Below are 26,787 nucleotides of genomic sequence, written 5' to 3' on the forward strand. Positions count from 1 at the left end.
ACTCAAAGGGCATTTGCCATCATCCACGTATCAGCATAAAGATAAAGCAGTGACCACCTTTCTTGTTCCACAACATCTAAGGTCAGTTGGACAGCCTTTACCTCTGCAAATTGGCTCGATTCACCTTCTCCTTCAGTAGCTTCTGCAGGACAGGACTCCACACAGCAGCTTTCCATCTTCGATACTTTCCCACAATATGGCAAGACCCATTAGTGAATAAGGCATATTTCTTTTCACTCTCTGGTAATTTGTTGTGTGGCACGGCCTCTTCCACGTGCATTACTTCTTCCCCTGATGAAATTCCAAAGTTTTTACCTTCAGGCCAGTCTATGATCACTTCCAAGATTCCTGGATGATTTGGGTTCCCCATCTGAGCTCACTGTGTGATCAGCTTACTTCAAGTAGCACCAGAAGCATGGTCTGGAGGGGACCTTCCCTTAAAACATCCAAGTTAGCACTGGTAGTTGAGGTGCTAAAATAAGCTGTGCTTCAGTACCAATCACTTCTGAAACAGCCTGAACCCCCCCTGACCCCTCGCTGTTAATATCTCCTTTTCAATTGGAGTGTAGCACTCTTTGCATCCTCTATATCCTCGACTCCAAAACCCAAGAGGTTGACCTCGGGTCTCCCCTGAGGCTTCTTGCCAAAGACTCCAAGTGGGGACCTTCTCCTCAGCTGTAGTGTAGAGCATGTTTTTTACATCATGTCCCATCCAGACTGGTCACAGGGCTACTGCAAGGGCTATCTCTCGCTTAATTTGTTCAAAGACCTGTTGTTGCTCAGGGCCACATACAAAACTGTTCTTCTGCATCACTTGATGGAGGGGAGTTACAATAAGGCTGTAGACTGCAAAATGCATCCTCCAAAAACCCACTATACCTAGGAAGGATTGTGTTTCCTTCTTACTCGTTGGCAGAGACATAGCAGTGACTTTATTGATTACATTTTTTGGAATGCGACCATGTCCATCCTGCCATTTTATTCCTAGGAACTGAATTTCCTGTGCTGGTCCTTCAACTTCCCATCGCTTAACGGTTATACTGAACACCCAGCTAGCTCAGTCAGTAGAGCATGGGACTCTTAATCACAGAATTGCAGAATCACAGAATGTCAGGGATTGGAAGGGACCTTGAAAGATCATCTAGTCCAATCACCCAAATCCATGGGACCTGACGAGATTCCAGTCACCCAGAACTGGAAATCATGTGGAGGCTCCTGGGAAATGCAGTAAATCCCAGTGTATCTTCCCCTTGGAAGGTAAGGATCCCCTTGGTTCATCAGAACTCATGTGAGTCTGCTAAACAGGAAACACAGCTCCACAGTATCCTGTGTCTCTATACCAAACAGCCTGTCACATGATGTTATGATATGGAATACTGATAAAACCAGGACAATATCTAAAACAAATGGCACAGTGCAATTGCCCAGCACCCAGCAACTGATGCCCAGCCAGTTCCCAAGTAATGGTCATCCCACCCTGGACAACTCCACCAGCTTTACTGTTCAACATGATGCCATATGGTACAGAATATCCCTTTGGTCTGTCCTGGTCAGCTGTCCTGTCTGTATCATCTCCCAGCTCCTTGTTCAGCCCCAGTCTCTTCACTGGCAGGGTAGCATGAGAATTAAGTCCTTGACTTAATGTAGGTACTGTTCAACAACTACTGAAACATAACTGTGTTATCAGCATCGTTTTCCCCCTAAATCCAAAACACGGCATCGTACCAGTCACTGAAGAAAATTAACTCTATTCCAGCTGAAAACAGGACAAGGAGTTTTCATACAATCATAGAATTACTTGGGTTGGAAGGGACGTCAAAGACCACCTAGTTTCAAGCCCCCTGCCACAGCCAGGATTGCCAGTTGCTAGATTAAGCACTAGATCAGATTGCCCAGGCCCCCATCCAGCCTGGCCTTGAACTCCTCCAGGGTATTTCCTTGAGGACCTCAGAGATAACCTTTTAAAAGTTAGCCAAAAAAAAAACCCTAGAAAGCCTACTGACTTCCTCAGTGGTACCCACAGCAGATGGAAATAAAAGGAGATGGAGGGAAAGCTCGTTGTCACTGCCTTGTCTATGCTATCACCTATAAAGTGAATCACATGAGTCATACATAAACCCTAGGAATTAGGCTGTCAGAGCCAAAGATGCTGTTGGGAGTGTTATGGAGGCCAAGCAGCTTGAGGGCAGATTTTAAAAGGTGGTTTGGTATCTGCACATGTTCACTGGTACCTACTGGGATTTTCAAGCCTTTACAAACCTGCTCCCTTAACTGACAGTAAACATTTCTCAGGTTTTGGCTACAGAGCACACTTAGGACCAAGGAGGATCTTTAGGACTTAAGATAGGGACCTCGTTTTTGATCAGTGTGAGCTGTTAGACTGTTTTCTAAAATGTGTAGCTTTGGCTTTCCCTCCTGCATGCAGTCCTACACCTCTTTCCTGTAACTAGTTAGTCAGTTCAAACCAAAGTAAACAAAAAGGCTTTGACCATCCCATGTACAAATCTTCTTCTGTGCGAGTGAGGCAAATCTGGGTTACATTTCTTCTGAGCAGACAGAACAACCTTTAGGCACCATATAGAGAAGGCAGAGCACAATCTTGGCCAGTGTTTCTTTTGTGAATTCCCCAAGGAACTCAGACATGCACTACTATTCTCTTTTCTTTCTCATCCAGGTCACTACATGACAGAATGAGGTTTCTAATTAAGGGTTGTTATGTCATTTGCACTTGGATTTCTTAACTCCAAACTTCCTGAGCTTAGGAAACTTATGATGGTAGTAGGAGAGGGGAAGGACAGACAGGTAATCATTTTATCCCATAGCTTTTTTAATCCCCAAATTATGTTTTATATTCTGTAATACAGATGTCTATTCTTTGGAGTTTGAGTTAGGACTATGAGAAAGACAGATATGTCCACCCACTTGCGAAGGTAATAATTACCAGAGCTATTGATCTTCCTGCTGCAGACCAAGGTAACTACAGTAAAGACAACTGTCAAAAAGATTTCCCTCTGGGTACATTACAAATCACACTGCATTACATGGATTTTCAGATAATGAAACCAAGAAGAACTCCATCAAACAGCAATAATTTGATCTATATGTCCCACTAACTTGACCTGGAACAAGAACCAGTAATAGACAAAGCAAGACCCAGGCTGCATATGTTCCGCAGCACGTGACAACTGCTGCTCTGGGGCAATGGTTAATGTGTTACATGCTGTTACTTGGGTTGACCTTTCAGGAGCTTCCCCCCATGTTACTGTCCCTGCTTCTGACTGGTGAAGGTCAGACTATCTCAGATTTGATTGCCCAGCTGCCCTCTGGCCCCTTTTCCTGGCATTAGCTATGGTGAGACTAGGAATGGAGAGCACAAGAGAGCAGGGTGCGTAAAGGACTGACATACTTGTCCTGCTTGTAAACACAGGCAAACCCACTCTTGCTTCCCAAACGCTCACTCATTCTCTTGCTCCCAACTGAAAGGAAATGATGTGCCCTCCAGCAGCCTCCAGGATCAGAGACATGTCCAGCCTTACATAAGGAGCTTTGCCACAAATTGAGGTCTTTCTCTTACCCTCTGTTGTTAACCCTTATTTGCTTTAGCTACCACTGTTCCTCCCCCATTGCTTGCTGCCCTGCCCCAAAGAGAGACGGCTCTATCCTGCAGGCATCCTCCCCTCCCTCTTTCTTTCTGCACCTGGACTTCTGCCCAGAGAGTTCTAGCTCCTCCTTGCAGCCTCTCCCACTTCCGGATGGGGCCTGGACCCTAGTGCTTATCTCCTCCAGCCCCTGGGCTGTTTGCAGCAGAGTATAAAGGCATTGACTCAGGGACAGAGTAGCAGTATGAGCACCACTGGACTAGGCTGAGTGGATGTTTTACCCACCACATCCTATTCTGCACCATGGCGAAAGATGGGCCCAGCAAATTATACATCTTCATTCTTCTCTTCTTCCTCCCTGGAGATGCTTCACCCATCACAGAGCCGTAAGCTACAGGGGAGACTCTGGGCAGGCTGGAGATCTGGGTTTATTTCTGTATCTGTTTCTTTGTCTCTCATCTTTCAACTACTTTCTTTTACCTTGGAATAAAGACACAAGGGCTGGGTAAAATGTCTTCTACGAACAGCAGCTCTAGTGCTTTTGAGGGACCCAGAAGAGTCTGTGCAATTGAGACATCAGTAAAACCACAGCCTAAATAAATAGAAAAAATAAAAATGAAGGAGAGCACAAGGAAAGAACTTTTGCTTTTTCATAGAGCTGACAGGATTTTAGCAAAACCTCTAGCACCAAATTGATTATTTACTTAAAAGACAACTTCTTATAACTGTTTACACACACAATTTTTCTTCAGAGAAACTGTTTTTGAAAAGACAAATATTTCATTCATTTATTACCTTACTCCTAGGTCAAAATGCCTGGGAGATATTAGCGGTTTTTCTATTGATAACATGAAAAAAAAAAAAAAAGCAATGACAGATCTGGCATGACCAAAAATGGTTTATTTTTTAATTCATATTTTTCAATTCAGCCAATGGAATGAAAATTTCCTTCTCACACAGGATTATATGTCACTGTAAAACTGTGGCTGTTAGATCTGTGAGGTGCTAGCAGACAGCAAGACTGTATCTTACTGCATTCTTTCCTCACTCCCTTTTGCCCTGCTGGTATGTGAAGGAGTGACAAACATTGTCTGGCAAAGGTGACAGTTGGCTTTTTGCTCTTTTCACCACACCCTTCATGGTCTCAGAAGGGAGTGTTTCTGTTGTGGTAGAGCCTGGAAAAAATACCCCTTCCAGATATATCCAGATATATCCCCTGTACTCGGCATTGGTGAGCCCTCACCTCAAGTACTGTGTTCAGTTTTGGGTGCCTCAGTACAGAAAGGACATTGAGGTGCTGGAGCAGGTCCAAAGAAGGGCAACAAGGCTTGTGAAGGGCTTGGAGAATATGCCCTATGAGGAGCGACTAAAGGAACTGGGCCTGTTTAGTCTGGGGAAGAGGAGACTGAGGGAAGACCTCATTGCTCTCTTCAAATACCTGAAAGGTGATTGCAGCGAGAGCAGGGCTGGTCTCTTCTTTCTGGTGACAGGTGACAGGACAAGGGGAAATGGCCTCAAGTTGTGCCAGGGGAGGTTTAGGTTGGATATGAGGAAAAATTTCTTTGCAGAAAGGGTTGTGAAGCACTGGAACAGGCTCCCCAGGGAGGTGGTTGAGTCACTATTCCTGAATGTGTTTAAAAACCATTTGGATGTGGTGCTTGAGGACATGATTTAGTGGTGAGTTGTTAGGACAGTATGGTTAGGTTGTGGCTGGACTTGATGATCTTGAAGGTCCTTTCCAGCCTGAGCAATTCTATGATTCTATGATTTGCACTGAGAATTTTCTGTGGTATTTTACTTTCAAGACTAGCCTCTCTGCTTCCCCCTGCTGTTAACAGGCATGATGGAAATCCTCTTCCTGTACAGTGAAGTCTTACAGTGAAGGTGTCACATTGGTTTGTTTGCTCTTTCCGTAGAGCTCCAGCAACCTGTTTTTCTGCACATCTCACCTAATCCTCCCCTCCTCTTTCCAGGCAGTACATGGTGCTTCTGCCCTCTCTGATACACAGTGATTCTCCTGAGAAAGTCTGTGTTCAGCTGAGTCACCTGAATGAGTCTGTGACACTGAGTGCTGAAATTGAGTATCAAGGGGAAAACAGGAGTTTGATTGATGATGTGGTGTCAGAGAAGGATCTGTTTACCTGCACTCCTTTCACTGTGAGTATCTTGATCCCTGTAGGATAAACTCTAAAGGCTATGAGTAGTAATGAACAGAGTAACTCTGCATAGGTATTCACTTTCCTCTTGGCCATGGGTATACTCATATCTGTTCTCAAAACACTGTCACTGCTGAGCTCCCCTAAGCAATGATATCTGAATGGGAAATGATGAATCCTTGAAAACCTGCCCCTGTCTAGGACAGGAGGAGGAGAGGCCAGGAGAAAGAAGTGGATTTGATACTCATGTTCCTCATGGGTGCTTGGTGAATAGCTTTTTCTTTGTACCATCCCTTGACGGCCACATACTGTCACTTTAAGTGCCTTCAAATTGAGGTAGGGCATTTGGACCTTAAATACATTCTTCCTTGTGGATATTGTACACTGAATTAATGTGAGAACATAGAGTTGTGATTGCTTGTGTTTGAAAAGGAGTGAAATGAATGTATAAGGACTGCTCCAAATGCAATGCCTCCTATTTTATTATGATGGCTCATGAAGTCAGTGGCAGATGTTGGTGGTATGGCAGTAGAAGTTGAACTTTCCCACCAATATTCCATTATATTTTGCTGCCATGGGATAGATGGCAGCAGTGGGGGAGTCTGACAAAATGATGTCTGACATGGAAGTGTGTATGAAGCAAAGGTGTGTCCTCCATGCAGAAAAAATTGCACCCATTGACATTCATTGATGCTCGCTGAACATTTACGGAGGTGAAACAGTGGATGTGAGCACAGTGAGGTGGTGGGTGTTGTATTTCAGCAGTAGCGACAGCAACATTTGGTCTCCTCTGCTGGTGCTGATTTTTATGACTGTTGAATGCAGGCTCTTGTTCATCACTGGCAAAAATGCATACCTAACGATAGTGAATACATTGAAAAATATTGTTTTGTAGCTGAGGATTTGCTCTACCAAACAGTATTATTGTATTATTTATAGTATTATTGTGCTCTTTATATCTGTTTTAGTTCCCATGGAAATAAATAGGAGGCATTATTTTTGGAGTGGCCTATGTAATTGACAGTTCCTAAGTCTAAAGTCCTGGGCAACTGGGACTGTTGGTCACCTGGCTCTCTGTACAGATTATATCTTTGGCCTAAAGTCTGAAGAACTAGCTTTCAGGGTACTTAACGGGTTGACATCTATCTCTGGTTTTGTCATGTATATATTGAAGATTGCTATTTTGTCACTTGGAGATTGATGTATAGAGATCTGGTATGTCTGGTTTGGAAAAGGAAATGTCATGCAAAGAATAGAGACATTACCTGAAAGAAGAGGAGGATTACTCCACTCCCCTGTGAATGTCAAGACAAGAAGGACAGACTTTCATCAGAGCAGTAAGAACTTCTTAAAAATGGGTTGCAGAGTTGAGTTCCTTTACTGCGTAATACTTGCATTATCAATGTACAGCAGTAGGAAAATACAGGAATACAGTACAAGAAGAGATCAGTCTCTTGTTCCTGATTCCAGTCCCTTTATCTCTGTGCTGGGTATGTCAGGATTACATTAGATATATTATTTTAGGAAAGCCTGTTCAAGAGGCCTTTACAAGTAGTCCATAACACAGTTGCCTTCTTACAATTCTCCAGATTCCGAAATCAAGGAGCCAGTCAACAGTCACATTTATTACGGTGACAGTGAAGGGGGAGACTCTGCAGTTCAGAAGCCGCAAGTCAGTGCTGGTCAAGAATTCTGAGAGTTTGGTCTTTGTCCAGACAGACAAACCCATCTACAAGCCTGGACAGACAGGTATGAAGAGGGGGGGAGTGAAGATTTGCACTCAAAGCAGAAATTCCTACTAAAACTGTTTTGCTATGCAGGCCAGATGTTGACTGCTTTCAGTGGAGAGCAGATCAGTCTCTCATGGCTGAAGCTTATGTTTATAATGCTCCACATGGGAACAGCTTGGGGAATTTTAAAGAATATGCATGTAACTGGGCACCTACACACAATTCCTTTGCCACTGGGAGTTCTGTTGCTGTGGTCCATGCAGTTTGGTCCCCTTTTGTGGAGTTTTGAACTCTTTTGTTAAAACCACAAAAACTGGAGCAGTGACTGGATAATTATCTTGTAGAAAACAGGGTCAAAGTTCAGGCTAAGTCATGAAATAGTTTTCAAAATGGCAGCTGATTTTGCTCTATGAAGATAGATAAAACTATACAAACCATTTCTTCTGTGCCATTCATCTTCTAAACTTGGTCTGGACAGGAACAAATGTCCTAGAAGAGACACTGAATTCTCTGTTTATCCAGAGCCAACACAAACTTGCAGCCAGGTGCCAAAATGATTTGCTTGCGTTCATTGTTTCTGAGAAGTCCATCTAGTTAGAACAAAATTACAAGATACTTGTTAATTCCAGCATTAAAATACAATGTTACTAAGTAGACAAAAGCAACTTAAATTTAATTTTGGTCTCAATTAAACAGTTTCTGATGCCCACTGTCAGTAACATGTTCACACTGCCATGGATTTGTTCCTAGCATCCTCTAATTAGTATCTCTTACATGGGTAACATAGCATGATTTAGTTTTCTAGTGAATGGAATTTCTGTAGAAAAGAACCACTCTGTTCTCTGTTGTACCACTTGTGTTTGCAACTAATGTTTTCTGGTTGATGTGTGCTCTGTGGAACCTCACTATCTGCCTTTGTCCATCAGTTCTTTTCAGAATTGTTTCTCTGGATGAAAACTTCCATCCCTTGAATGAGGTGGTAAGTATGACAATTCTTTTTCAGTTGTTGTTTGGCTCTAAGTCACCTTTGTGGGAAATGTGAAGAAAGAGGTGTCTTTTGGGGAGAACTCTCAGTACACAGAGATAATTGTGCAATTCCCAGGTTATTTCAGATCTTGCTAACAGGATCTGTTCTTCAGATTTCTGCATTCTTGGAGAGGTTAGAGAGCATAACTTCAAATGAACAATGCTGGTGTAAAAACCTCAACAGTGAGAAAATCTGCCATTATTACAGTGGACATGTGCCATAATTAGTTTTAGCTGACTTTTCTGTCCTGGGCAAATGCTTAATACAAATGGTTGTCACTCTCTTGATGTACTTCAAAGTACTCTGTTGCTCCCTACCAGGGGCTTTCTTCCTTATCCTATTGTGTTAGCAGCTTTTACCCCTAAATATCTTTGTAGCCCTAGTCATTTGACTGTATTGTTTGCACTCTCTCTAAACATGGATTCTAAATACGCTGTTTAATTTCTTCCCTTTCTAGATTCCTCTGATCTATATTGAGGTACGTACATACATTAAATTCATGTTCAGATCTATCATACTTCCCAGTTGCCTCAAGATGATTCTTGTCTATTTAATTTATACAGCAGGTCCATAATATTTATTCAAACACAGAAAGCTTTAAATTGTATTATGGTACCTATGGGCCTAGGGCTCATTTTGTTGTCCAGCCCTGAACTCCGCAAAAAATCCTGCTATTTCAGTCCTGCAGCCTCCTGTGATACTGGAGTTGTGCCTACCCTCACTACTTCTGCTAGAGCTTTTTAGTTATTATTGCAGCCTCACACTGTCCTCACAATCTCCCTGTGGTCTCATTATCTGTAGGACTCAAAGAAAAACCGTTTGTACCAGTGGACAAATGCAGAGTTAAAGGGAGGGTTGATCCAGCTGTTTTTCAACCTCACCGCTGAGCCCATTCAAGGGACCTACTCAGTGGTGGCACAGAAGGCCTCTGGGAAGACAATCCAGCATCCCTTCTCTGTGGAGGAGTATGGTAATTATTGCAGCAGTTTCAGGTTCCTAGCAGCTATTCCAGTAGGGGCATGAAAGAGGAATTGGACAGGGTGATAGATATGATCAAGATGTCCAGCATGGCTGGAAAATATCTCTCTGTGTTTTCTCCTTCATAAGAATCATCTGTTTTGGAGGAGTGAAGACTCAAGGATTTGAGCAACCCATCTCTACTCCTTCCTAAACCCCAGGCCATGCAGTGCAGAGCTTCTGATTGCCCATATCAACAAGGCTTCTAGCATGAGCAAGTATGCTTTTAGCAGTCTGTGTTGGTGACCAGTGGCTGTACTTCCTTTCAGAGGAAGCTCTTAATCTAGGTCTACCTTGTGTTGCAAATTTCTGACCTTCTGATGTAGGCTGGGGCTGTAAATCTTTTCTGTCCTCCCCCACAAGCTTCTCATGATGCCTCAGTGCCTTCTCTGGTGATCTCATTCCTGTGCCAGTCCAATCTGCTTGGCTAGGAAATGGAATCCTAGTACAAACTTGTACATGGTCCCTACTTCCCCTGCCATCACCTCCAGTGATCATGACACCTCAGCAAGCCAACTGCAGCCTGCATTACATGGTCTGCTATGATCATACAGCCCAGATGAGTCTTTGAGAAGCTCACTGTCCTCTTTAATTTGCATGGGTGCCCTGAATTTCTCCTAGTTCTCCCAAGATGGTCACTGTTCATGATCCCTCCTGCAGCAGGGTTTGGATGAGGTCATCTTGTGGTAAGTCAGCAGAGAAGCTACAGGGTCTTCCCTATTTTCCAGACTGGTAAGGTCTACATGCTTTGGAAATGCAGAGATCAGGCTGCAGTCCCAGCCCTGAATGTCTGTGAGAAACCTTAGACTTAACTCTCCATTAAACTATTATCATACTGCTGTGAGACTGATAACCCTTGTGTTACCTAAGGAGCTGCTGTGTTTTAATAGATAGTGTCATAAACCTGTTTTCTTACCTGGAACAGAGGCTGGCTGAATGCCAGTGGCTTTCACTGACTTCAGTAGGATGTGTAGATGACACTGGCCACAAAAATCTGACAGCTTGGATGCAAAAGGCTTTCGGGACATTTGTAAGAATAGCCTTAGAGCAGCTTTCAGGTCTCATGCTTATGTTATTCCCCACCACATAAATCTTTTTCCTTTGGTTTTGCTGCAGTGCTTCCAAAATTCGAAGTAACAGTGAAAATGCCCAAGGTTATCACCATTCTTGATGAGGAGCTGAAGGTGACAGTTTGTGGTCTGTGAGTATCATTCTTCCTTCAATACTTCTTTGTTTCAGGTTTTATTTTAGCCTTACAGAAGTCTAGCTGGGAGGCTTCATTACATTTTTCAATCATTCTTGAGGTCTCAGGACCAATAAGGCCATACAAACCATTAGTGAAAAAATTATTGGTTAGGCCACTTTGGAGTATGTCTAAACACATATTTTTACAGTCTTTTAGATAAGACTCATAGAGGATTTTAGATCAGCTGCAATGCTAGAAAAGAGGTCTTCTATTTAGTTCAGCTGAGAATGGCATTTTTATCTGTGGCTTCTACATAAAAAAACATAAGTCATGTTTCCTCTGGGCCACGTCATTCGATTCTACATGGCATGTTCTACATGCATCTTGCAGGAAAAGACACAGAATGGGACAAAAAATGAGCTGAAAAACCCATTGCACATACATACATAAACCAGTTGCATCAGAATTAGGTGGTGGGGTAGATACTTGCATCATATTCTCCTAGACTAGGTGTACTGTCAGCTGAATAAACATTATGGTAAATGACTTTTGCAAAATTATATCTTATTCCCAGTAATTCAATCAGGATTATAAGGTTCAGTGCTGTACTCATTGCCAACCTTGATCCTAAAATGTTACCAAATTTCTTGCTGCCTTTTACTTGGTACAATGACCCTACTGTATCCTGGAGGCAGTTCTAGGGAAAAGTCCTGGCTCCACTGGGGGTGAACTAACCATTTTCCTCCACCTCTCTTACACTGCACATGGCTCTGTTTTTTCTGCCCTCTCTGCTTATAGGTACACATTTGGCAAGCCTGTTCCTGGCCATGTGAGCTTCCGTGTGTGCAGGAAATTTGAATACGCAGCCACTGCTTGCTATGGTGAAGAGGCTAAGGCAGTATGCGATGAATTCTCCGGACAGGTGAATTTTGAATATTCATCAGGTGGAGTGATAGGAAAAAATGTTGTTTATTGAGCCTGCCTTTTAGGTATAAATTTGCCCTGCTGGAGTGTGTAGAAACATGAGTGTGAAGAGGGGAGTGATTCCGTGTATTTTAAGGAAGCCTGAAGAAGGAAAGAAGATTGGGTGCAAGTTGAAATGTGAAAGGTCTGTGCAGTAAGAAAGAAGTGCATAAAGGCAAGAAAGTGATAGAGAAGGAAGAGAGTAAAGAAACAAAAAAGCTCAGTAGACTAGAGGATATAAGGGAGTAATAAAAGAGAAAAGACATGAGCACTGAGCTCAGAGGTTGAGGTTGACTTACACTACAGAAAGTGTGTGGGATCAGAAGCTGTTCTTTGAGGCAAGAAAGGAACAGAAACTGGGGGACGGGTGATGCAGTTTAAGGAAAGAGGAAAAGAACATGAATTTAGGAGCAGTGGTTAAGACAGAGAGACAACCCACATCCCCTTGACTTTGCTCTACAGAGCAAAACTCTTTGGAGCATGGACAAGTGCACCAGTGCTAAATTAATTGACAGAAATGGAGATAATAGCAGTTGTGGAAATGAGCCAGGATAATGGAGCAAGCAGAAAAGAGCATGGTCCTTAACAGTATGCTATGGCATCATTCCTGCAATTGTCTCTGCTGCTGTTATTCATGCTAAACAGAAATACGAACACTGCAGTGTTCCTCTGTTGCAGGTAATATACCTCTGTTCCAGATAGCTCCTCCCTTTTTTGTAGAGACCTGCCTTGGACATGAAGATGCTAATAAGAGATGGCAAGCATTGGAAATACTTTTCTGGCTGTTTTCTTCTTTATATACATACAATCTTTATGTATGGTTTATGTATCACTTGAACTGCTTGTGCATTTTAAGTCAGCAGCTATATTCTAATATGTCTGTCATCTGGCAAACATTTCCTGTGTGGCATACGTGTGAATAATTCCCTATGCCTCTGTATCAAGGGTTTAGAATTCCAAACTTCATAAACACACACGTAAATAAAAATCTAGTTTGCAAGTTCTTTGCTTTGATGTTCCTGCAGGTACTTCAGAATGCTCAATGCCAAGTTATTTCTAGGTGTTTTCCAGTTTTGATAAAAACAAAGAAGAGAATGACCTATGAGCTTATTGACTTCTCTTCCACTTCAAGGTTGCACAAAGTGATGGGATCATTAAGTTGGATTAACATTACAGTATGTGAGACTGTAATAGTGTTTTTTTTTTTTCTTCCAAAAGACAGACAACCATGGCTGCATTTCTAAACTGGTAAAAACCAAGTTATTCCAGCTCAAGAGAACTGGATATGAGAACAAGCTCCATGTGGATGCTAAGATTAAAGAGGAGGAAACAGGTATGAATGATCTGGGTCAAAGAGCCAGATAATAAACCCAGGAGATACCAGCAGAGGGGTCTGCCAAGTAAGAGGAAGGAGAAAAGTAGACTCCCAGTTCTGGAATTTTAAAACTTTCCTGCCCAGATGCCAAGAGCATTAACTAAATGGTTGTTCAGCAAAGGACAGTTGGTTTGGAGTAAAAGTAATTCTTGTCAGGGAGATGCAAATTAATCCTTCATGCCTCTTGCAGGAATTGTGTTGACTGGAACAAGCTTCTCTGAGATCACAACTACCATCAGCAAAATTACCTTTGAGAACTCAGATTCCTACTACAAACCTGGAATCCCCTTCTTTGGGCAGGTAAGAAAACTGAGAAGTGAAATGTCATGAGTGCTTAACAATTATGCTGCTGAATATCCCAGGTGGATACTTGCCTACCTCTGCAAAGATGCCGGAGCTCAGTGGAGCTTCTCTGTGGGCTTCCACTCCTCTGCAGGTTCTGCAACCAGAGAACAGCATCTGAGAGCATAACGCTCTATTCTTGTGTTTCAAGTTCTGCTTCTCTGGTCTCCTGCTTAATAGGAGGCCTTACTTGATGTTAATGAAAGTCAGTCTGTGTCCACCCTTCTGAAACGGAGGTGGAGATAAAAAAGATTCAGAACATCTGCAGCTCTCCTTGGAATATGTAAAGTACATGTAAAATGCAGTGGAAACTTCCCTGTCTCAAGACAGTCGCAACATCCTCAGCTTTGTGACATATCAATCTGTACAGGTGGCAGGCATTGCTGTCCTGTATCATAGTGTTTTTACTCCTACAGGTTAAACTTGAGGATGGATCTGGTGCTCCAATCGCCAATGAAACTGTAAGGATTTCTTTACAAGGAGGCCAGGAAATGAACTACACAACAAATGAAGAGGGCAGGGCACTATTTGCCTTGAACACTTCCACGTTGTACTTCGATTCTGTTGGAATTAGAGTGAGTCCTGGGGGCAGAGGAGGTGATGAATTAACCAGCAGGACTTGGGAGTGGAAGAGTACTTCTGAAGTTTCTCCTATAAGTGCAAAAGTGCTTAGCTTCTGGCTCCTAATTGGTTGTGCCAACCTTGCCATCACTATGGTGGAAACAGCCATGCAGCAAACTACGTTGCCATGTGACAATTGTGCCTAACTTGTATTTGATTTCTGCTTGACAATATCAATATGGGTTTAGAAGAAACATCAAGAGATCATATGGTCCATTCTGCTCCACGATATCACCAACCCTATCTGGACAGATCTCTATCAAGGATATGTCTAACCTTTTCTTAAAAATCTTCTGAGGTAGAGTGCTGCTAGTGCTTCACAGTGTATCATCTAAGCATCTCTCAGGGTTTAATTTAGCATTCCATGTTTCTAAGCTGTTCTCATTCTTTTTGATTTTCTTTTTCCTGCCATAAATAGAAAAACGGTGAAAATTTGTGGATCATTCACAAAAATTCTCTCTCTGGTGTATAAGTCATTTATCTGGAAAAAATAAGTGCTGCTGAAAAATGCAATATGCACATTTTCCAATATTTCATCCTGGAATAGGGCAGTTTATTTATAATTATAAATTATATAATTTTATAAATTATATAATTAATTATATAAATTATATAATTACATTATATAATTATATTATTTAAATTACTTTTATTTATTATTATTATTGTCTATAATTATATTTTCTTTTCTCCATACACTTCTCTTGCCACAGAATAAAACCATTAAAAATTATCCAGAAGTTACAATGTGCCTGTGGGGTGAAGAAAAGTTTATCTTCTCTTTAAACAAACTGATAATTAGAGAAGGCAAGATATTAGGGTAAAGAGCCCTTGAGCTGATACTGATAGTAAGCAAACAACTGAGACAAACTCCAGCTTTTCTGGGAGTGAGTAATTCTCAGTTATTTACTCAGGATACCAGTGCACTGTCTTATATCTTTCAGAGTCACGGTTTTTTGTTTGTTTGTTTTGGTAGAATACAGTTTTATTTAAGTACAAAAAAATGTATTTTTCTGCTTTTCCAGGCAACTCATAAAACACGCTCCTACTGCTTTGACCATTCGTGGGTTAATCCACATTATGAAGACGGTTATCTCTTCCTAAAGCGCTTTTACTCCCCTAGTAGGAGCTTCCTCAAAATTGAACCCATGTCTGAGACACTAAGCTGTGGCTCCCCAACTGAGGTCCGGGTGCACTATATCCTTACACCAGAGGCTGTAGGAGAGAAGAAGAAAATCATGTTCTACTACCTGGTAAGCTTGCACTTCCCATACAGTCAGGATGTCACTGGAAATTGTGAAGGAAAGAGGCGGAGTAGGAAACAATGGTTTATGGCAGCAGGCTTTAAACACTTCCCCATCATCCTCCACGTGTTCTTTTCCCAGTAAAAGGAGTGTAAACATTTGGAACAGAAGAATGAGGATGTCACAAGTGCCCCCTGGGTGACCACTGGGATTCTTCTACAGAAAGCAGCTGAGCAGGGTGCAATTAACTCCCTGTTGCTCACACAAACAGCTCTCTTGCTTTCCACTCAGATCCACTCTCCCACCTCTTAAGGATTATCTCATGCATAACTTCAGTCACTGCAGGATTTCTCATTCCATTCAGGTGATGGCCAAGGGAATCATCAAGCAAGCAAGCACCAGCATTCTGGATTTGGACAAAGAAAGTGGTAAGTTTCCCTCCCTGCCAAAGGGTCTCTGACTTGGGACATTATGCATCTGTGGCAGACACATGACCTACTTCCATGTGGAATGCAGGGATCCACTTCTCTGTGTTCCCTAAGGCATTGGAAAAGTTTGAACTTTCTTTTGTGTTTATTCAGTTTTTGCATAGATTTGCTCTAACCTTTGTGCCACCTCTCAGTATGTCACACTGCATTTGTGGGACTCCAGTGCATCTAGGAGACATGGTCTGGTGGTCTGTTTTTAGAAACTGAACTAAAATTCAGCTTGCTTATATACCAGAGAACAGACCTTTTCACTCAGTCAGACAGCAAGACTTACTTATCTCTGTGAGAACAAATTCATTCCAGTTGGAAGCATAGAGTTTCAGTATCACTAGGATGAAGTTCAGCATGAAGGGAAATCTGGAAATTTGGCTGATCCAAGAGCAGGTTTCCTGTACTTCAACTTTTTGCTCTTGTTTTGTTTACTAGCCAGTGGGGTCTTCATACTACAGCTGCCTGTGGAAGTTGACTTTGCTCCAGTGGCCCAAGTGCTTGTCTATACCGTTACCCCCAGCAGGGAAGTGATTGCAGATTCAACCAAGTTCAACATAGAAAAATGTTTCAACAATAAGGTAAGTGACCATTTGTTTGAGAGAGTAGTTACACTACAGCCTGGCCACATATATGTACATTTTTTTAATTTAGCCTGACCAAGCTCATTTATTTAGATTTCCCAACACTGAACAAGCCACCAATCAATTGTCCTAGGTGATTTCCCTGCCCAAACCCAGTAGGCACATCTAATACTTTTGGTATTTTTCAACTTCTACACGTCATCTTGTCATTGTAATTCCTGTTCTATGTAAATGAAGGTAAGCCTTGCTTAAACTTGCCATCTGTAGTGAACCAAGAACTTAAATAGCACTGGTGAGACTGAAAGAGCTGAAAGAGAGCAGAAAAATAAAGCCGCCTGTGAACATGTGGACCACGATTCTCTTATGGCTCCAAATATAATTTATTCAGAATAGTAAAGTGATGTATGAGCAGCCCCTAAGTTGCTCAGAAAAGCTTAAAAATAATAGAAAGGCACTGCTAAAGGCAGCCCCTTGTCTCACTAAAAGCCAAGCTAAATGAGTTCTTGAGATTGGTGTCACTGTAAGACGTTGGACATGTGAATTTTATTTATATTTTAGATGCCACTTTATGTGCTGTATTGATATCTGGTCACACATCAAGTACCAAGTAATATACGTGGTTAGGTATTGCTTTCTTCTCTGAAAGCACCCTGGATACAAAGCTGATGTCAGTCTATCTAGGACAGTCTTTGGGCCATCTCTGTGTTAGTCATTTTTTCTAGTAGCAAGCTTGCTAGAGTCCTTGTTAGGTCATTTCCTTAAGAATACTGTTTTTGCATTCTCAAGGTTCAGACCACCTTGGAAGAGATAGCGAGTGTCAGCAAAAGGCATGCCATGGTCCAGCTGGGACATGAGGGATACTGGCAGCTAGTGATGTTTTTTCAGGGAACATGTTTACTGTAAAAATATTTTGACTGCTGTATGTCACAGAAGAGTTTTGAAAGAAGAGAGAAAATCTATGCAGGGCAGTCATGTTATTGCAAAATCATGTGAGATAAAGATGAAAGCAACTTCTGCTAGCAAAACTTTGCAGAGCAGAGTTTAGTAGGGAGTCATTAGAGTTGTGAGTTAGATTTTGGGGAAGCTGCACTAATTTGGCTAGCTTCAACCAACAAGCCAGTTCTTCAGAACCATTACCAGCCAGTACATATTACAATATTGCTCCAAGGCATCACTGCTTTTTATGTTATGAGAGAATTTGCCAAGCAGGATCATTGCAGGTATGTTGTATTCCCACATGCAATGTCAGGGTGCAGCACAGAGACTAAATTTTGTTCAAGACCAGCTGCCTGAACAAATCTAGCCACTATGTGGAATTATATCAATGTTCACAGTGGCCGTAAAACCTGAAAATGCCTTAACAATCATGAACAATTGTGATAATTAAATTGCCAAGAACTTCTAGGGCTCATTCCTCTACCACTTTGAGAAGGAAACCTGCTTATGCAGTAGCACAGAAGGAGGGATGTGTGCGTGTGCAGAAGTGTGTGGGATTCATAAAGTTGGGACTGATGCACTCAACTGGCATCTTGTTAAGTTAGGGCATCTGTAACATAATTTTTCCTATGGCTACAGGTGGGCTTGAGCTTCTCTCCTTCTGAAGGTCTGCCTTCTTCTGACACTCACTTACTGTTCAGAGCCTCCCCAAAATCCCTTTGTGCTGTCCGTGCTGTGGACAAGAGTGTTCTCCTCATGAAGCCTGAAGCTGATCTGTCACCTAGCTCGGTAAGTACTTATTCTATGTAGCATCTCAAAGTCTGGTCAGGGCAAGAGCAGCTCAGTGGAAATAGTGAACAAACCTTGTTAGTGCTGACACAAAAATGCTGTCCTGTGCAGCTTCTCATCTTCCTTCAGCAGGCAAAAAGCTAAGAACTGAGCAGCAGCTGTTTGTTAGGGATTTTGTGTGACTCTAGGGATGGTATCTGGGAAACCCTCTTAAGGGGGCTGCTTTGCATGTCCAGAACCAAAAGCTGTCCTGTGATTAATGTTGATTTTTTAGGTATTCTCTACAGCCATGGATATATTTATTGGAGTAGCATCTAGAAGTGTCAGAGAGTTTATTCCCCTTATGCTGAGCAGCAAATGATAATCCCAGAACAGGGAAAAAAGACAGTAACTGAGCTGGCCACTGTAATTTTCAATATATTTGAGCCATAATAACCAGAGTAACGTGCTGTTTACAGCAAAAGAGTCAGTATCTCCAAATTCAGATGTCTTTTTAGATTCACAGTTTCCCATTGCACCCACTGCAGGGAGGACCATGGCTGTGTGGATTTGATTGTTTCGGTGCTTGCATCAAAATTCTTTAGCAGTGTTTTGTGACAGTGGATACTGAAAAATGCAAAATATCTTGGCTTTTTCTGCCCAGGTGTATAGCTTGCTGCCAGTGAAGGAATTGCATGGCTATCACCATGGTACAGACATGCTCTTGGAGGAACCCCTGGAAGACTGTGTTCCCTTGAAAAAGATAATTCTGAATGGGATCACCTATTCTCCAGTAGTGGAGATGAATGAAGATGATGCTTATGGCATTCTAAAGGTATAGCCCTCTGGCATGGCTGGGGAGTAGAATGGGAGAATGAATGAGAAAGAATGCCTTCTGTTGAATGATGCAACATAACAAGGGAAGGACTTGTGAATCTCAGTAGTCAAACACTGATTTTTTATCCAGAAGCTAGTTAAGTAAGAGTTATAAGTTTCACCTCTCTTACCAGCTGTGTTCCTGACTTGAACTGATCAGTCTCAAAGTCTTCTTTTTATGTGAAAAAATTTCAAGTTAGCTGGAGTTGAGGTTGTAACTCAAGTTAAACAATTCTGTGTTATTGCAGTTACCCCAAATAAATCAGTATGTGCTTGAGCACATTGTAGCCACAGATGTTTCCTTCCAGAGGGGAGACTTCATATCTAATCCCTGGCTCATCCTGACCCCTAGGCTGGAATTGGACTACAGCTAATACCTCAAAAGCAAGAGATCTATCCTCTAGCTTTTCTGAGCCACCCAGGACCAGGACTGAAAAGAGTCATCTCAGGCTCCAATCCATAGGCAATAACAGTTTTTACTTTTGAGGCAGTAAAGTACCAACGATACATCTGTTGTGTAGAACTCAGTAGGAATGACTACCCAAACAAATGTTGGCTTTCTCTCCCATAGGAAATGGGTTTGAAGGTTTTCACAAATACCAAGGTGAAGAAACCCTGGTACTGCAGCACTGAGAGTTACACGCCTGCACCAAGCCCCATTGTAGCAAGTGGAGGCATGGCTGGAGCACCTATGTATGCACTGAGGACAAGCGGTAAGGGAACTAGGCCTTGCTGTCACCTCTGTTACGAACTGAGATCCTGTCTGTATTTTGAGGTGAATTCTTAAACAAGAGCTGGGGTTGTGGTCTGAGACCTTGGAAGCGATACTGAAGTGGTGAGTCCACAGATGCCAACTTCAGCATGTCTCTGTGGGGCATGTCTCTTTTGCTGGGTTGTGAAGGCCTACAAACAAGCTTTCATAACTCAACATTAGATGTCAGGTCCCCAGCTACACAATTTTAGTCTAAATATAGAAATGAGTTTAGCCAAAGTAAAGACAATCAAAATGATTAGTTAGTTAAGAATTTTTAAACTTTATCTGTTTGGGTGGATTTCTGTTTCCTTTTGTCAGACCCAAGTACGCAATATCACAAACAGTTCCTTCCTCTAAGCTACTCACTTTTACTTCATGAAGTATTGTCCCACACACTGTGAGGTTCACTGGAGACCAGTGGGTAATACTGAAGGGTATTGCTAATAAACCCTGAAAATCACTGTTCATGGTACTTGTGCTCACTATAGTCACAGCAAGCACCTGCTACCAGCACAGCTGCTGATTGTCAAGTAGACTGCCACTTTCTTAGAGGAAAGCATGATGCTGATGTAGATCTTGTTTATTTGGAATTATCAGCCCTAGACTCTAGTGGAATCTCTGCCACATCCAGCACTCCTGAAGAGGTGACAGAGACAATCCGAAAGTATTTCCCAGAAACTTGGATTTGGAGTTTAGTCTCTATAAGGTGAGTGCTTTGGGCTGATTCCTTCCTTACTTTTATAATGAAACTAGTTTTATAAGATGAAAACATGAATCCCATGTTTTCCAAGCCTTTTCAAATCCAAGAAGTCCTTAGTTGTTTGCAGAAATCACTTGGCAACTCTTTGAGATGGAAATTCCTTTGGCTGTGGTTAGGTTTGTCCAGAGCATAGTAGTGGGTTTGGAAGAAAATGTGGAGTGCCATATGGTAAATACTGTGCCCCCTCATTGACAAAGGCAGTGCTGTTCAGTAGATCATGGAAAATCACCCTTCTCTCCTTCTTCTCTGTTCCTCACCAGCTCTGAGGGAAATGCTGAACTAGATGTGACCATCCCTGACACCATCACTGAGTGGAAAGCCAGTGCCTTCTGCATGTCCTCAGACACAGGCTTTGGCCTGTCACCAACAGTGTCCCTCAGAGCCTTCCAGCCTTTCTTTGTAGAGCTCACCCTGCCTTATTCTGTAGTGCGTGGTGAGGCCTTCACGCTGAAAGCCACTGTTTTCAACTACCTGACCGCCTGCATCAGAGTAAGGAAGACTTAAATCCTCCTCCATGCCTGTACCTTCTTGTACACTTCTTGCCTACACCTAGCATTCTTTCTTATCTCTGAGTAGCTTTACACCCCTCCCCCCCTGAAATTCTTATGTTATACTTTCAGCATGCTTCAAATGCCGGAATACAATGCCGGCTTCCTGCTCCTTTGCTACAGAAGAAATAGACACTGCTAATTTTTCCTAGCACTCTGTGTTCTCTCTTTCTCTCGAGATCATTCCTTGATTATGCCTCTCTACAAATGACAGGTCAGTGTGATTCTGGCTCAGTCTACTCAATTTCTGGCTACTCCAGTGGAAAAGGAGGAAGACTCTCATTGTCTCTGTGAGAACGGGAGGAAAACAGTGGCTTGGCTGGTGACTCCCAAATCTCTAGGTAAATGTCTAAGAATGCTGAAAGCTGCAGGAAGGAATTCTCTGTGCTGTTCTCCCATTTCAGTATCTGAAATTAGAGCTACAGTTTCCTGGAAAATACCTCAGCTGTGTGTATCATCTGAAGTTACGCAGTAGGTAAAGCCTGGTGGACTCACAGTGTCCAAGGCCATGTCTAGCACTAAAAGAAATATCATCAAATCTTACAGCCCTTGGGCAACATCTTCTGAAGCTACAAGCATTGCTGGCTGGCAAGGACATTTTGTCGGCTCCATCCCTCTCAGAGATTAGATGATTGCCCTGTGAGACCCCCACAGTTTGCTTTTGCTGTTGTTGCATGTTGTGGTAGCAGCCATGGTGTGCATGCAGAGCAGCAGACTGCTAAACAGCACTGGGACTGGTGAGTCCCACCACTATTGTGGTCTAAGTTCTGAGTAAAAGCAGCAAAATAGAGTCACCTTTCTATGCCAGTGCAGCTCATCTGCTCCAGGATTCACTCTGATATAGATAGCTAAGCTTCTGTGGGAAGGAAGCTGGGCCCATCTGTGATGGGCCTGCAGGCTAAGAACTCCCAGAGATGGCAGCGACTCCCACTGCATGGTGCTGCCAGGCAGGACTGACTGATTCATTTCCTCCAGGGCTGGTGGAGTTCTCGGTGAGCACTGAGGCCCTGCAGAACCAGCAGCCGTGCAGAAACACCGTAGTGGAGACCCCTGAGAAAGGGCGGAAGGACACGGTCATCCGGCAGCTGCTGGTGGAGGTACGCGGGCTGTGGGCAGGGGAGGACTGATGCTGGCTCACAAGCTAGACACATCTAACGGAGCTCTAGGTGATGTCAACAACCGTGTTGTTGATACTGTGGTCTTACATTATACTTGGCAGGAATGTGTAAAGTCTGCCGGTTAACAGCTGTGCAGTGCTTCTCCCTCTAAATTTTGAAACTTCCCTATCCCCTACTGTGAAAGGACTCCTAGTCCAGTTCGCCCTTCCCTATATCTGCTTGATGTAACCTCCTATTTCAGTATGCTGTCTTTACATGCTAAGCTACGAAATACCATTTTTCAACATAGTCACCACCACTAGCTATGCATTTTTGCCAGCGATGAAGTGCATTCAACGCATATAAAATCTTGCTGAAATGTTAGCACGGTGAGGTGGTGGGTGGTAGATCCACCACTGGTCTCCATAAATGTCCAACAAGCATCAGTGAATGTCAGTGGGTGCAGTTTCTTCTGCATGGAGGAATTCAGTTACACACCTTTTCTTCACATGCACTTCCATGCCAGATGCCGTTCTGTCAGATTGCTTCTCTGAAGCCATCTGTTGCATGGCAACAAGACATAATGGAATACTGGTGGGGAAAATTCAGCCTCTACTGCCGTACCACCAACATCCTGACATCATGGGCCAACATTATAAAACAGGAGGCATTACTTTTGGAGCAGCCCTCATGGATTATTATGCCGAGTGCTGTAACTTGACAGAAATAGGGGATGTTCTTAACTTTTCTCATAAAACAGCCTAATACGTGCCTGTGTTGTACCAACAGCGTCACCAGATATTCTAGTGCCCATCTTCCCTTTCTGTTTTCAACAGATGTTTTCCCTCGAGCGTCTGCAACTTAACGATCAATAGCACTGCAGGCCACTTCTGAGCAGCCTGCTAGAGGAGCTATGAACTTCTGCTAACAAAAGCACTCGCTGTAATGCCGCAGTCCTTTTGTTGCAAGGATGCAGGAGCCTAAGCGCGTACAGTAGTTGCAGGTCACCCACGTGATAGTCCTGTAGTGCTGTTGCTCTCCTTTTCCTGTTCTTCCCAATAATTTAGGATTATGGCTGTTTTACTTGGATTAATATTTCAGAGTTCTTTCTTTATAGTACAGGGAGTGTCTGTGACTGCCTCTTCTTCTCCAGTTCAGTCACTTTTCACTCACTTATTCCTCTGTCCTTGTTAGGCACCCCTCTGCCTGTATTTCCTTCTCAATAACTTCTCCCTTCTCTTATTTTCTTTCATTCCACCCAAGCCTGAAGGAGTTGAGAAGGAAACCGTTCAGAACTCTGTGATCTGTTTGAAAGGTAAGGTTCTCCCTCCCTGCCCTCTCCATCTGTTCCTGTGTGGGTGATGAGCGGGACATGCTTGGAGGAAGAAGATAGTGCTGCCCCTACCATTTTCCAGATTGGCTGATATTTCTAGACAATCAGAACAGGACCCTTAACTCGGGACCCAGAGACATATTTAATTAGAGCAAGGGATGAAGAGAAGAGGAAGCTTTTCTGATGTTCCACTGAAGCCCCTGCCCCTTCCATTAAGCTTGGGACTGCACTGAAGCTGTTTCATCTTATTTCTCTCAGGACAGCCTGTGAAAGAGAAGTTTTCTCTGCTGCTCCCTTCAAACGTGGTACAAGACTCAGGCAGAGCATATTTCTCAGTGCTGGGTGAGTGAGCAGCCTGGGAAGGATCTGCTGGGAGAAAGAAACGTGCTGTTTCTGCCCATCTGCATGACTGTGTTGGCCTCCTACCTCTCACACGGATTCTTCTCCTGGTTCCAAGCACACTTCATTCCCGTCTTTCATCTCTTCTGTCTCAAGTACTTCCCCTTTCAATTCTGTTCTTCTTGTTCCTCTTTCTGCATCTCATTCTGTTCAGGGTTCTCTACGAGTACCCCATCTGTTGACTTATTACCCTCCTTTCTTTTTCTCTGTTGTTGCTCTGTGTTTCATTCCAGGATCGTTACCAATACAGATTTTCTTCTGTCATCTCCTCCTTCTGTTGTTCTTTAGATCCCTCTGATTTTGGCAGCTGACACTGAATTTCATTAATATCCCTCTTGTATCCCCTGTTCCTTAGGTGACATCATGGGCACTGCCATGCAGAACCTGCACCAGCTCCTCCAGATGCCTTTTGGTTGTGGAGAACAGAACATGGTCCTGTTTGCACCCAACATCTATGTCCTGGACTATCTGAACAAGACAGGGCAGCTGAGTGAGGAGGTCAGATCCAAGGCCATCGGATACTTAGTGAGCGGTGAGTTGAACGTGGCTTTTGCTTCTGCTCTGAATTTTTTCAGAACTTGTCTGGCTTGCTTCTGTCAAATGCTGGCCAGATATGGAAAGACAGCTTGTCTCTTACTCAGATGGTCTCTCCTGTATGCCAGGGACGCTCTTTCCATGTCTCTTTTCTATTCTGTTTCTTAAGCTTTAAAGTACCCCGTCATTTCACCCGCTTTGCTCTGCTGAACAGAAGAGCAATTAACAGAATTAACAGAATTGGAATGCAGTGCACAGATACCAGGTGACCTGCTGCAGTGGCTTGTCCACTGTTGTTGAGGTATCCTGCCCGCCTTCTGAAGAAAGGCAGATTCTGCTTCTCTTGTGGTCTAAGCAGTATATGGAGGTGGGGGTGTATTTGCGAGGATAGGACCAACCTGTTTCTCTGTTTTGCTTTTGCTGATAAAGCTGTTTTTCTCTTCTCCCCTGCATTGCTCAGCAGACGTTCACTGAATACGGCTACAACTTGTTGCAGGTTATCAGAGGCAGATGAACTACAAGCACCCAGATGGCTCTTACAGTACCTTTGGACCACGTTATGGCCAAGTGGGGAACACCTGGTGAGATTTCAGTGTCATCTGTTCCTCCTCCATATGCTCCCTTTCTCAGCTACACAGCTATGACAAACACCACGTGATGGTAAACAGGAAATGTAGCTGTAGACCAGTAGGCCTTTCAGAGCTGTTGTGAGCCCTGTGCTGCCTCTTAAGCGGGGAAAGAGGCTGCACCAGCCAGTTATGTAGCTGAAGCATCTCCTTGCATCCACCTTGCAGCGACGAGGACTATGACGGACAAGAAAGAAAGACAAAAACAAACCGGGAAAGAAGGGAGCAGGGATTTCACATCCCAAATGAAGAAAGCTGAAGAGTTGCAGTGGCAGCTCTTCTAGAGTAGGGTCTGCTGAGAACACTGCTGGGAAAGGTATTCTCAGACAAGTGGAAAGGATGGTAATCCAAAAGCAGTGCTGTATGGTTATCTTCTAAATGTGTTTATTAGTAAACAGAAGACAGTCTGGAGGAGAGGGTGTGTTGCCAGTGTGGTTTACTGCAAAGCTCTGAGTTACTCCAGCATGTTACTACCATGCATTGTCAGCTTTAGGCAAGGGTAAAAATGGATGATTTCGTCACCTCGCTTTTAGTCTCTGAAACAGTGCTTGTGCCTTGAGAGTAACCGGCCTCTCTACATGCCTCGTTCTTTCCTATAACTGCTTTGTAAAAGCTCTTCTAACGTGTTATACTTTATCCACAGTTTTACTGACACGGCTGGGCAATTCTGGGAAACCCGTGAGGCATGGATATCTGGAGAGAGAGTCCTGCCAGCAGACCATGAGCTTCCATGGACTGATTCTTTCTTATCTTTCTGATTATTACTCTCATACAGATGTTGCGCTAATCGGCATGCAATACCCTACTTTTTCCAAAGACATTTGTTTGGATACAGATTAACAATCTTTGTCCTAAAAAACTGTAGCCTCAGTGCAACAGGATCGTAGGATTATACGGGCCAAGAGACAGAGAAGAAACCAAGGCAAGGAGCAGGTTTTTGGCAGATTCTTTGAGGTGAAGATGTACTTCTTGTCTGACTAACTGACCTTCGGATCCCCAAGCCTCTTTTCCTTCTTCCAGACAAGTGATGTGCACATGTGCTCTGTCACCTGGGATGGATAGCAGGCCTGCACGAGCCCTCTCATTGTTCTTTCTCCCTTACAGGCTCACAGCCTTTGTCCTGAAGTCCTTTGCCCAGGCCCGCTCTCACATCTTCATAGATGAAAAGCACATCCAGGATGCTTTGATCTGGCTCAGTGAAAAGCAGAAGGAGAATGGCTGCTTCCGCAGTTCTGGGGTGCTCCTGAACAATGCCATGAAGGTAGCATGTCTGCCTGGTGGGTTCTTAGTGAGGCTGGCACTTGACTATACATCAGATGGGTGCAGCTGAGCTTCTTGAGCACGCAGGCGCATGGGGAATTCCCATAGCAATGTCAAGAACTAAGGAGCATGAGGCCATTTTGTGTGACTGCCATGACAAGGAGGAGAATCAAAGCAACCCATAAGTGGCACAGTATGAGCAGCAATGGGGAGGACACAAGCTAGGGGTCTACAATACAGAATAAAGTATACCCACAAGAACGGTAGAAAAATGAACACGAGAAGGTATGTGGAGTGAGCATCTACTTTTGTGTTTCCCTGCAGGGTGGAGTGCGCGATGAGGTAACACTGACAGCCTACATCGCTATTGCACTGCTGGAGATTCCTCTGCCCGTAACTGTATGTGTCACCCGAGTCTCAGATGGTACTAACCTGCCCCACTAGTCTCCTATAGATTATTAGGCCCCTTCACATTTTGAAAGAAGAAATTCTGTCTGAATATACTTTCTTTCTTTTCAAGTCCAAGCTGGGACTAACACTTTTTCTCCACTTTCCTCCCCTGTCCCATACCGTCTG

General features: G+C 43.3%; 1 protein-coding gene and 1 long non-coding RNA gene across 2 annotated transcripts; one reads left to right on the plus strand and one right to left on the minus strand.

Annotated features, from left to right (window-relative positions):
• LOC110397845 (alpha-2-macroglobulin-like) lies at nucleotides 3,755-26,781 on the plus strand. Its single transcript, XM_021394758.1, has 27 exons — nucleotides 3,755-3,985; nucleotides 5,573-5,756; nucleotides 7,345-7,504; nucleotides 8,412-8,464; nucleotides 8,970-8,990; nucleotides 9,314-9,482; nucleotides 10,646-10,730; nucleotides 11,514-11,637; nucleotides 12,897-13,011; nucleotides 13,244-13,353; nucleotides 13,812-13,970; nucleotides 15,042-15,269; nucleotides 15,625-15,688; nucleotides 16,175-16,317; nucleotides 17,896-18,045; nucleotides 18,689-18,859; nucleotides 19,472-19,613; nucleotides 20,252-20,360; nucleotides 20,675-20,903; nucleotides 21,177-21,303; nucleotides 21,938-22,059; nucleotides 23,323-23,374; nucleotides 23,651-23,734; nucleotides 24,147-24,323; nucleotides 24,822-24,906; nucleotides 26,056-26,212; nucleotides 26,536-26,781. Exons 1-27 carry the CDS (start codon nucleotides 3,903-3,905, stop codon nucleotides 26,653-26,655), a joined length of 3,423 nt encoding a protein of 1,140 aa, XP_021250433.1. The 5' UTR covers nucleotides 3,755-3,902; the 3' UTR covers nucleotides 26,656-26,781.
• LOC110397852 lies at nucleotides 7,514-15,345 on the minus strand. The gene is made up of 4 exons (XR_002438017.1): nucleotides 15,267-15,345; nucleotides 14,293-14,421; nucleotides 13,432-13,620; nucleotides 7,514-8,075 (listed from the first exon to the last, which is right to left on the minus strand). It is a non-coding gene; the product is annotated as an uncharacterized LOC110397852 (long non-coding RNA).

This window comes from Numida meleagris, chromosome 1, assembly GCF_002078875.1.
Source record: "Numida meleagris isolate 19003 breed g44 Domestic line chromosome 1, NumMel1.0, whole genome shotgun sequence".
NCBI classification, from domain to species: domain Eukaryota; kingdom Metazoa; phylum Chordata; class Aves; order Galliformes; family Numididae; genus Numida; species Numida meleagris.